Genomic DNA, 12,017 nt, shown 5'->3' on the forward strand with positions numbered 1-12,017 from the left:
TGCTGTCTTGGTTCAAGTTATTGTTATAATCACATTATTTAGTAATTGGGTTAACTTTGAAAAATCCCTTTGTTAGGATTTGCTCTATAATACCCAACATCACCGTAATTCATGTTGTTTGACATTATTTGTATATAGCTGTGCCAACAGTTGCTTCTGTTCTCCCTGGTCTAGGCTTTTGAGAGAGTCAACATATGAAAGACTAAGCCTATGTATTAAAAAGACTCAGTCTGTGCTTCAAAAGTTTGAGACATACAATCAGTTTTTCCCATCTCATATTAATTAAATAGTGATTTATATGACTACAAATTAATAGGAGTGTACATAAACACCATTCCTACCACCAAAAGACTGTGTCCCATCCCACCCACCCCCACCCCCCTGCCGCCCCGGGAAGCCGAATATCTACCCTCACCCCAGGGTTTTTACTTTGGTGCTCTACTCCAGATTTAGTCAAATCCTACTTTTAGTTTCCCTTTCTGTTCTTTCTCAACTTTTGTTGATGAGTGGGATCATCCCATACTCATCTTTATCTTTCTGACTTAGCTCACTTAACATAATTCCTCCTAGCTCCATCCAAGATGGGTCAGAGAAGGTGGGTTCATTGTTCTTAATAGCTGCATAGTATTCCATTGTGTATATATACCACAGCTTTCTCAGCCACTCATCTATTGTTGGACACCTGGGTTGCTTCCAGGTGTTAGCTATTATGAATTGTGCTGCTGTGAACATAGGTGTACAAATACCTTTTTGGTTGGGTGTTATGGAGTCCTTGGAGTATATCCCCAAGAGAGGAATTACTGGGTCATATGAAAGGTCCATGTCTAGCCTTGTGAGAGTTCTCCAGACTGCTCTCCACAGAGGCTGTACCAGTTTACATTCCCATCAGCAGTGCAGAAGGGTTCCTCTGTCCCTAAAGCCTCTCCAGCATTTGTTGCTGCTGTCCTTTTTGATGTATGCTGTTCTCACAGAGGTGAGGTGGTATCTCAATGTTGTCTTTATTTGCATTTCTCTGACAATCAGTGACCTGGAGCAATTTTTCATGTGTTTGTTAGCCTTTTGGATCTCTTCTGTAGTGAATGTTCTGTTCATATCCTCTGTCCATTTTTGGATGGTGTCATTTGTTTTTTTTGTTGCTAAGTTTGCTGAGCTCTTTGTATATTCTGGTGATTAGTCTCTCGTCTGATGTATGGCATGTGAAGATCTTCTCCCATTCTGTGATCTCCTTGTTTGTGTGATAGTTTCTTTGGCTGTGCAGAAGCTTTTCAATTTGATGTAGTCCTATTGATTTGTTTCTGTTTTAGTCTTCCTTGCAATTGGGTTTGTATCATCAAAGATGTCCTTAAAGTTTAGGTGGGAAAGTGTCTCACCAAGGTTTTTCCTCTAAGTATTTGATAGTTTCTGGTCTAGCATCCATGTCCTTGATCCATTTGGAGTTGATTTTTGTTTCTGATGAGATAAAGTGGTTCAGTTTCATTCTTCTACATGTTTCAACCCAGTTTTCCCAGCACCATTTATTGAAGAGAGCCTCCTTCCACCATTTAATACTTTGGGCCCCCTTGTCAAAGATTAGATGTCCATAGGTGTCCATGGGTGTGGAGCATGTTTTTTTAATTATCTTTATTTATTTATGGATAGAGACAGCCAGAAATCTAGAGGGGATGGGGAGACAGAGAGGGAGAGAGAGAGAAAGACAACCTTCAGCATTACATCACTGCTCAAAAAGCTTTCCCTCTGTAGGTGGGGACTGGAGGCTTGAACCTGGATCTTGCACACTGTAACATGCACTCAACCAGGTGTGCCACCACCCAGCCACATGCTTTTTTATTTCTTAAGTAAGAAACTAAAGAAAACATATTAACAAAAGAAACAGTTAATGAATGTAAAAGAAAAGGAATAAACAAGCAAATGAACAAAAAGAAAGAAGACAGGAGCTGAATATGACATTGTTCACCATCTGGTCACCATATAGTTTCACAGACACATTTTTAAATGCCCTCAGGCTTTCAGCACCATAGTACATGGTAGGGACAAAGCCTCTGCTTCTGTTGTTCCCTCTACCTGAAATTCTCTTTATCACCGTCTCACATAGCTGGTTCTTCCCCTACTCTTCCCATCTATGTTCAAATATCCCTCTTTAGAGGGCATTCTCTGAGTACCCTTTCTAAAACAACACCCACTCCTCACACTGGCTCAGTTATTCTTTGTCACATAACACATCTTTGTCCATTTCCTTCATGCCCCTTTTAGTACCTGAAATTACTTTGTTCATTTACTTTGTGTGTGTATGTGTGGATCTGGTGCCTCACATATACATTATTTCACTACCTGGCCCACTTTTTCACTCAGATAGAGAGGAAGATGGAATAGGGAGAAGGCAACATAGCACTGGAGCTTCCCCTGGTGCCCTGGTATTTCCATGTGAATCCCTGGGCTTCAAACATGGGAAAACACATGTCCTACCTAGTGAGATAACTCTTGGTCCCTTGCTCACTTAATTTTTTTTACAAAGGTTTATTTATTTATTTATTTTTAATACTTGTTCTATTTATTTATTCCTTTTTGTTGCCCTTGTTGTTTTATTGTTGTAGTTATTATTGTTGTTGTTATTGATGTCATCATTGTTGGATAGGACAGAGAGAAATGGAGAGAGGAGGGGAAGACACAAAGGGGGAGAGAGAAAGATAGACACCTGCAGACCTGTTTCACCGCTTGTGAAACGACTCCCCTGCAGGTGGGGAGCCGGGGGCTCAAACTGGGATCCTTGTGCCGGTCCTTGTGCTTTGCGCCACCTTTGCTTAACCTGCTGTGCTACCACCTGACTCCCTGCTCACTTATTTTTATGCAAACCCTTCCGGAGAATAATCTGTCTGGTCACCATGGCGTCTCTGTGCTTAGCAGTGGACTTGCCACAGAATAACTGTGCCTGTTACTTATTGTGTAAATGAGTAAATGAACAGCCCAGACTCAGATGTACCCCCAGAAGATATTCAGAAGGATAAACTAGTGGTAAGAGTGCCCCAGGACTTGCTTCTCACCCAATCCTCTTGGTTGATGTTGATAGTACGAGCAGTTCGAGAGCACGATTGGCTTTAAGCTCCCAAACCACCGGTCGGCCAAGAGATTATGGAAGGTCTGCATTGAGCACCACACCTTCTTCCGGTGAGCCTGACCCTGGGCCAGGGGGTATGGGGACAAGCAGAGGCTGTCAGAGCATATGTGCTGTGTTGGTGTGTTATGTGGGGAGAGTGGGAGGAGGGGAGGGAAGGGGTAATAAGGACTGAAGGCAAGGCTGCCCCTTCCTCCCCTCTCAGATCACTCAGTGTTTTAGTAGGTCAGGTAGTGGAACTGGAGGCCAGCTGTGTTTCAGCCTTGGGCGTGGCTCTGCACATCTGATCCCTCTTCTTCCCTCTGTCTTACCTACCCCCCCCCCCCCCCGCCCCATGGCAGGCTGGTGTCTCCTGAGCCCCCACCCAAGGGCTTCCTGGTTATGGGCTCCAAGTTCCGATATAGCGGGAGGACTCAGGCCCAGACCCGCCAGGCCAGTGCCCTCATTGACCGGCCGGCACCTTTCTTTGAGCGTTCCTCCAGCAAACGGTACACCATGTCACGCAGCCTTGATGGAGGTAAGCCCTGGATTGGAGGCAGGGGAGAGGGTGCCAGATAGAGGGAAGAGGGGTATGTGGCAGGTTCTGAAGATGAGCAGGGAGGTAGGGGCTTGGGGGATACACCTTTCTGGTTGATTAGCACCAAGCTGGTGACCTGAGAGCACTGCTGCCCCCTGTTGACCCTGCTCTTGACCTATAGCTATCCCTCCCACCCCCAGAGATGTGGCATGGCCATGCTCTGGACTTCTCTGAATCATGGCGTTTTGGGCTCCCATGTGCAGCCATATGGTTTTCTGGGCCCCCTTAGTAGTTCAGCGCACCTAAATGTTGTTATGGTGACTTAGGGGAGCCAGAGACGACCCGAACTGCCCCTGCGGCTACAGACAATGACCCACATAGTCAACGACTGCCACCTCTCCAGTTTCAAAGGAGGTCTCGAAACTTTACATCAGGCTCATCCTGACGCTGTTGACTGGCTACGGAAGAAGGGCAAACGCTAGAAGAAGAAGAAGTTAGAGCACATGGATCCCAGTCACTTTCAAAGCCAGCAACAAGCAGCTCCTGACAGCTTTCAACCTGACACTGTTGACTGGCTATGGAAGAAGGGCAAACGCTAGAAGAAGAAGTTAGAGCAAGTGATAGAAACTAATCAGAGGCTGAGTTGTCCTCTGTCCTTCCTTTGACTCCCTTGGGCTCTGGGTTGATTGACATTTAACCCCATGGAGCGCTTCAATGTTCATATTTTTCTTAGACTGATATGCAGCTCTCATATCAATAAGAGCTGGCCCTGTGCTGTCCTGAATCAAATAGATTAGGGCTTTTCAAAATGTTGTATGTAGACCACCTGCATCAGAATCTCCTGGGATCTTGCTAAATGCAGATTCTCAGGCCCTGGCCTGGGTACTAAGCACCTCTCAGGGCACAGGATTCTGTGGGATACTCCCTAGGATCAGGAGAGGTACAGAATACACATGGGTACTAGGAAGACTCAGAGGCAGACAGATCTGACTTCTTATCTCAGCTTTGGCATTCACTGTACACACAATAAGATAAACATAAATTCAGAATGCATGACAGAGAGGCCTTGAGCAGCTCACCCCCCTACCCCTGCCCCCTCTTCTGCAAAGTAAATAATACTGACTTCCTTGAAAGATAGGGAAGGCTAAACAAGATAATGTGTCTACGTCCCTCAGAACAGTTCCTAACACACAGTACACCTCTAATAAGTCATAACTACAGATTATTAATTATTTTAGCAATAACAAATATTTAATAGATGGATGTTTAAATATGGAAGTAGGAAGCAGGGGATATACCCAGAACATACTGGGACTGTTCTCCAGGCAAATTAGTTCTGCTCAATAAATATTTTTGTGTGTTAGAATAAGCATGGCCCTTTCCTTTAAGGTGCTCATAGAATATTAAATTTCTAAGCATCCAAGGTGATTCAAGCCATGAGAGAAGCACTGACAAGAACACAGAGTAGCCTTGAGGAAGTAGAGATTAAGTCTGTCTAGAAGGGGTAACAGAAAGAGCTTTGCAGAGAGACTAAAAGCTCTTCGGGGTTTTGAAGGAGTGTCCTGGGAGAGTCTGATGCTTTTCCTGCAATATGGAGATGAGACTTGTCCCATGACTGGCCACTTTCAGAGACCTGCAGTTTTACAGAGCCACTGGAAATGGATGAAGCTCCTTTTTCTCCTTTGAGTGGGCACAGGAGTTAGGATTTAAGCAAAGGGCAGGAAAGACATCTGTTCTCCCCTGTAGCTTTCATTACTGTGCCAGGTGTTAAATGAAGCCCAGATTGTGCAAGATTGGCCTTGAGCTGATGAGGCTTATCAGGGAGGACTGGAAGTCTAATTCTATGCTGGGGAGGTGGTAGTACACTGGCCTAAGCTCACATGTTATCATACAGAAGGACCCAAGTTCAAGCCTCTAGTACTCACCTGCAGATGAGGAGCTTCATGAGCAGTGAAGCAGTGCTGCAGGTTATCTCTCTCTTTCCCTTTCTATTCCCCTGTCCCTATTAATTTCTCTCTGTCTCTATCCAAAATAATTATGTAATTAATAATTTTTTTTAAATTCTATGCCAGGAGGGTAAGGACCACACTAAGAGGCCCGTGGTAGGGCCTTTCCCCTCTCAAACTAAATTTACCCTCTGTAAAATAGGGATAATAATTCCTAGTCTAGCCATCAGTGCAAGTACTGTATAATTGATTGAAATAACATGAATAAATGGATAATGGGCAAGGTATATATGGTGCATATGTATCAATGGAAAGGGTAGTTATTCTCTCTTTTTGGAATCTGGACTAAAGGAAGGCTGGGTGGTGGTGCACATGAGTGCACACTTCACTGTTCATGAGGACCTGGGTTCAAGCTCCCAGCAGTGAATCAATCAATCTCTCCTCTCTCTCTCTCTCTCTTTCTTCCTGTCTCTCTCTCTTGCCCTTCACTCTAATTTTATGTCTCTAGCCAAAAGATAGATAGAGATAGAGAGATAGAGATAGAGAGAGAGAGAGAGAGAGAGAAATAGAAAACTCTACCATAAATGGTGGTTTCATCGTGTAGGCACCAAGCAATAACCCTGGTGGCAAAAACAAAAAAATAAAGTAAGTTAAATATAGACTGATTCCAAGGATAATCTGTGCTCTTATGACTTCAACTCCATGTCTCCCAGTCATTTTCCCACCGAGACACAATGTATGGGCATAGTCTGAGTTAGCCCCAGTGCCTTGTACAGTCTTGTAAGTCTACCTGTTTCTTTCCTTTTCTAAAGAAAAATACTTTAGAATTCCAGTGAGCTACAGCAGTATTACTACAAGGATCCCCTTGAATCTTTCTAATTTATAAAGGGGTTAACTTGTTCACAAACCTTAGGACTTTAATTTTTCTTTTTTAAAAATTTCTTTATTGGGGGATTAATGTTTTACAATCAACAGTAAATACAATAGTTTGTACATGCATAACATTTCCCAGTTTTCCACATAACAATACACCTCCCACTAGGTCCTCTGGGATTTTAATTTTTACTAGTAAAAGTCAATCTTACAATATCTGGGTGATGTCAAGTGAGTCTTTGCCACAGTTACAGCCAAAGCAGCAAAGTGACATTTGTGGGTCACTATTGAATGAAGGCTCACTCTGTGCCAACCACTCTGTAAATCCTTATACACATTTACAAGATTATAAGGTTACAAACAAAGAAGCCCACACCAAATCAACCATCAAAGTTCTGTACCACCCCCCATACTCACCATAGTACATACTTTGTTGCCATTGTTGTTCCCCTCAACTTTCTAGTACTGCCCATAGATGAGGGAATCAATGCCCAGAAAGGTTGTGTAACATACCCAAGCTTATACGACCAAGAATAAATGAACTTGTGCGGTTGAGTGATGGCATACCCAGTAGATCACACAATAATAATCTCTTTCTCTCTCTCTCCTTGTCTCCCCATTTCCTCAATTGCTCACTGTTTTTATAAAAAAAATCAAAAATTGACCACCAGTAACCTTGATTTTGTTGTGGAGGCACCAAGCCTTAGCAATAACACTGGTGGCAAGTAGGGGGGAGAAAGTGGGAGGGGGGAGGGAGGGAGAAAGAAAGAAAGAAAATAAGGAGGAGAAGGAGAAGAAGAAATGAATTTGAGATTTGAATCTGGGCTTTGGTGGTATAGAAACTAGGAAAGGGTTGGGGCTGTGGAGCCAGTTCTGCCTCTCACCATCATGTGTTTCAGGGAAAGCTGCTTCTGGGTGCTGGTTCCTTCTTCAGCAGTGGGCTGGGGGTGTCTACCCTGGTTCAGGCATGGCTAGGCAGGTGGTGGGAGTGGCTGCCTGGACAGTATCTCATGTGGTCACCTGGCTGTCTCTGCTTGCTTCAGCAGAGTTCTCCCGTCCAGCCTCGGTCAGTGAGAACCATGACTCAGGACCTGATGGTGACAAGCTAGAGGAAGATGGCGAGTCTGGGGGACGGAGGTCAGAGGCTGAGGAGGGAGAAGTCAGAACCCCAACCAAGATCAAGGATCTCAAGGTAGAAGCCTGGCTTTCTCCTGCCCTCTGGTCTAGCTTCAGCTTGACTTTCAGGCGGCTCCAGCTGTGTCCAAATACCCTTGCTTTCCAGATGTTCCTTGGGCAGGACCTGCCTTGTTCTTGGGCCAAGCTTTGATACCTGGCCATCCCTGGGTGTGTGTGGGGGGGGGGGGGGGGAAGTCCTGCACTCCTGTCCTGCTTCCTTGGAGAAGCACTGTCCCCTAGAGGATTGGGCCTGTCCTTGTTCACTCTGAATGTGCCTCTTTAGGATAAAGAGGCACATTCAGAGTGAACTGGTGATCTGGATCTGCACAGCACTCTCCTCCACAGAGCATGATGGGGTATCACCAGGGGCCCTTTCTAGTGTGTCCCGGCCTGCTTCCCTACCCACATGCACATACAAGAGATGTGTTTTACCTGAGACCCAAACCCATCACAGAAGTGCGCGCACGTGCGTGCGCACACACACACACACACACACACACACACACACACACACACACACATACACACTCAGGTATGGTATGGTCCATCATATGGGAGGGGGGCAAGAGGTGGCACACTTGGCTGAGCTCCAGTGATAACCCTGGTGGCAATAAAATAAAGAAATTATCATCGTAGTGGGTTGGGTGGTGACATACCCAGTTAAGTGCACATATTAACATGTGACCCAGGTTCAAGCCCCTACTTCCCACCTGCAGGGAGGTGCTTCACGAGTGGTGAAGCAGGTTTGGAGGTGTCACTCTGTCTCTCTCCTTCTCTGTCTCCCCTCCCCTCTCAATTTCTCTCTGTCCTATCAAATATAATAGAAAGGAAAAAATGGCCACTGGGAGTGATGGATTCAAAGTGCCGGCACTGACCCCAGAAATAACCCTCGTGGCAATTTAAAAAAATTAACACTGTATAGTCCTCAATGGGATCACCAGCCCCTGAACGCATACAGACAGTAAGAAGCTTCCTGTCCATTTGTCCAACGTGGCTGCCCACAGTACCTTCAGTCCCCCATCTTCTACTTCCTGGTTCAACTTCCTGCTACACACCTGTACCCCTTGGCTACCTCACTGCCACTTTGGTGGCCTGCCAGCTTTCCTCGGTGGCCTCTGCTGCCTGGGTGAGAGGGCCCTGTGCTGCCTGCCGGTCTGGGCCAGTTGCGGTGTTGCTTGTCCATTTGCTGTACTGACCCTGCTGGTTCCTTTCCCTCCTCCCATGCCCTGCTAGCCGGAGCAGGAAACCACGCCGAGACACAAGCAGGAGGTACTGCATGGGCCTGTCCCTATCCACCCAGCCACTCATGCTCTCATTTGTCACCACCCCACAGTCCATCTTAGACTTAAGTTCTGGCACCATCTCAGCTTTGGTTTCATCTCTGCTCCCCGAATACCTCACCCTCTTCCTTCTGTCCCCCCTCATCCCTCTACCTAACCCCCTGCCACCCCAGCCCCCAACCAACCTTCTTTCTCCAGCCCCTCGACGCTGTTTAGTTCACCTCTGCAGCTCCCAGCTCACACTCCACCTGGCTTCTTCTCCCTCCCTCCTCACCCCTCCCTCCTCTTAGCTTCCTCTTCTGCCTTTCCTGACCTACTGTGCTTGCTCTGCACTTGCTGACCATGTGCTTCTGGGGTTCTCATCTCCTCCACTCCTCATACATGTCCACCTTTAGACTCATCTTCTCCCACACCACTGTTTGGTCACGCCTCCACCCCATCTCTATTCCATGTGTCCTCGCCCCAAGTTTCTTTTTGTCTCTATTGGCAAGTGTCTGTGAGGGTGGGATGTGGGTGGGGCATGCAGGGGGGAGCCTCAGAGTACATTTGTGTCTTCTGCCAGTGGAACCTGCTTTGGCCTCTGTTGTCAGGAGACCCTCTTCTGTTTTTTCTCCTGCCCTCTTCTCCTCTTTTTCTGTCTTCCATATGTTGCCTCCCTCATCCCATTCCTTCTGTGCTGACCACTTCTTCCCATTCATAGTCTCCACCTCTTCTTCATTTGCTCCTTCATTAAACAACAAAAATGTGGGTTTGTTCTTGGGTTCAGGGGAGAGGACCAGGGTTGGGGAGGTGGGGAGAGACAAGCAGAGCCTACCCTTCACGTCCAGTGATCCAGGTTTCAACCCCCACTCTGCTACTGACTCTTTGAGGGCCTTGGGAAAGTCTTCTCATCCCTCAGCCCCTCATCTACACAGCAAAGCATTTGAACTTGGTTTCTTCAAGGCTTTAACCTGCAGGGATCCCAGCCCTTCACCACTTTCACTAGTCTTCAGGGACACCATATGCCCAAAGCCAGCCTGGCTGGGTCAGGACCACAAAGCCATTTCTGGAGTCCATTGCAGCCCAAACTCACCCTCTGAGCAAACCCTGTATGATGTGGCTTCTCAGACACTGTTCTGAGGCAGCTCAGTTCCGGAAAGGTATGCAGGAACTACAGACATCCAGGAGGGCAAACAGACTCAGTCTCTTCACTTGCCTTTCTGAGGTAGCAGGGAACATTCAGGTAGATCCTAGGCTGCCAGGAATGAGCCCAGAAGATTCTAGCCTTGTCCAAGAGCAACTTTATCTTCCAGCAAGCTCTTTCAGAACCACCTAATCTGACTTTATAATAAGATTTAATAAAGAGATTGTTCAGTTCTTGTCCTGAATTGAATTGACATGGATCCTCAAGCAGACCTGCAGATAAGGGTCTCTGGGCTGCCTGCCCACCCACCCTGCCCCAGAAGTAGGTAGACAAGCAGCTTTAGCCGGTCACTACCAGCATCTGTGCAGAAACTGGTCCTCATTTGACCCAGAAGCAGATTCTCTCCATGCTGTACCAGCTAGAGTTCAGATTTGGCAGTTTAATGGGAGAAACATGCATGACTCCAATGATTCCCAGCTCAGTTCTTTTTTTTTTTAATTTTTTAAATAATTTATTTCTTTATTGGGGAATTAATGTTTTACATTCAACAGTAAATACAATAGTTTGTACATGCATAACATTCCCCAGATTCCCATTTAACAATACAACCCCCACTATGTCATTCATCATCTTTCATGGGCCTGTATTCTCCCCACCCACCCACCCACCCCAGAGTCTTTTACTTTGGTGTAATACTCCAATTTCATTTCAGGTTCGACTTGTGTTTTCTTTTCTAGTCTTGTTTTTCAACTTCGGGCTGAGAGTGAGATCATCCCATATTCATCCTTCTGTTTCTGACTTATTTCACTCAACATGATTTTTTCAAGGTCCATCCAAGATCGGCTGAAAACAGTGAAGTCACCATTCCAGCTCAGTTCTTATGTCCACTCTTGGGCTTCACTTCTCTTCTTGGTCCCTGGCTTTCCTGATCCTCCTACACCTCATGGTGTCCTCATTTCTCTCTCTGTTTGTATCTCACCCTGTCTGCTCTTGAGGAGTCAGTACCTGCAAAATACATCTAAGATCCTGGGTGGTTGGGAGAGGTAGTGGATCATAGCAAGGAATGCTGGTCCCTCTGTGGGAGCTGGACTTGTAGTTTTCTGGTTGCCCCTGACTTTAGGAGCTTCTGAAACTGAGGCCCCCATGGAGCCTGAGCAGCTGCTCACATTGGGGGAGGCCTGGATGGGGGAATTCGGCTTAGAATTTACGGTCCACGTCTCAGCCAGAGGCAGGGACCAGAATCCAAGCAGCCAGGGCAGAGGCCAGGGAAGCTCAGTAAATAGGTCACTGAGTTCTTACCATGTCTTAAGGAAGCCACCTTTGTACCCAACTAAGATCACAGCACTAAAGTAAATCACCAGGTGCATGGCATTTGGGTCAACTTGGGTATTCTAAGACCAGAAACCAGGTAGAGGAGAAGAAAAAGTAGCACAAGACCAGAACTCTCCTCTTCTTAACCTCAAGTACTTTCACTCCTCTACTGAATTTTAAGTGCTTTGTGAACCTGTTGTGGATAGTGGCCCTTGTCTGCTTGGCTTAAGGTGAGATAGGACCACAAGTGGGGTTCATCTTGTTGGTGCAGGGCATCAATAAGGACTCTTACTGTCTGCACCATGCCCTGCACCCCCTACTCAGAGGGCTTCTGCTAATCCCTGGCTGCCCTCTCCACCCACCTCTAGTTCTTAGACAAACCAGAGGACGTCTTGCTGAAGCACCAGGCCAGCATCAACGAGCTCAAAAGGACCCTGAAGGAGCCCAACAGCAAACTGATCCACCGTGACCGAGACTGGGAGCGGGAGCGCAGGCTGCCCTCCTCACCTGCCTCCCCCTCTCCCAAGGGCACCCCTGAGAAAGCCAGCGAGGTAGGTCTTACCCTGAGCCCCTCAACTTACAGGAACCTTGGCTGGCAAGGGTTGGGAAGGTTGCTGTGTACTGACTTGCTCTTCCTGCACATCTGAACATCACTCATTTGGTGCATAAGGTGGCAGTGGGC

General features: G+C 46.6%; 1 protein-coding gene across 12 annotated transcripts in view; it reads left to right on the forward strand.

Moving 5' to 3' along the window:
- Positions 1–12,017, forward strand: part of EPB41L1 (erythrocyte membrane protein band 4.1 like 1) — a 212,675-nt gene that overhangs the window by 152,820 nt on the left and 47,838 nt on the right. For 7 of the 12 annotated variants that reach the window (XM_060189328.1, XM_016186133.2, XM_060189324.1 and 4 more), the window contains 5 exons: positions 3,065–3,162; positions 3,451–3,626; positions 7,489–7,637; positions 8,855–8,890; positions 11,704–11,886. In XM_060189328.1, the coding sequence (XP_060045311.1) occupies positions 3,065–3,162; positions 3,451–3,626; positions 7,489–7,637; positions 8,855–8,890; positions 11,704–11,886 (642 nt within the window). The remainder of the gene's footprint in view (positions 1–3,064; positions 3,163–3,450; positions 3,627–7,488; positions 7,638–8,854; positions 8,891–11,703; positions 11,887–12,017) is intronic. The other 5 variants (XM_060189351.1, XM_060189369.1, XM_060189357.1 and 2 more) reach the window with 3 other exon arrangements.

Source organism: Erinaceus europaeus, chromosome 1, assembly GCF_950295315.1.
Source record: "Erinaceus europaeus chromosome 1, mEriEur2.1, whole genome shotgun sequence".
In the NCBI taxonomy this organism is placed as follows: Eukaryota; Metazoa; Chordata; class Mammalia; order Eulipotyphla; family Erinaceidae; genus Erinaceus; species Erinaceus europaeus.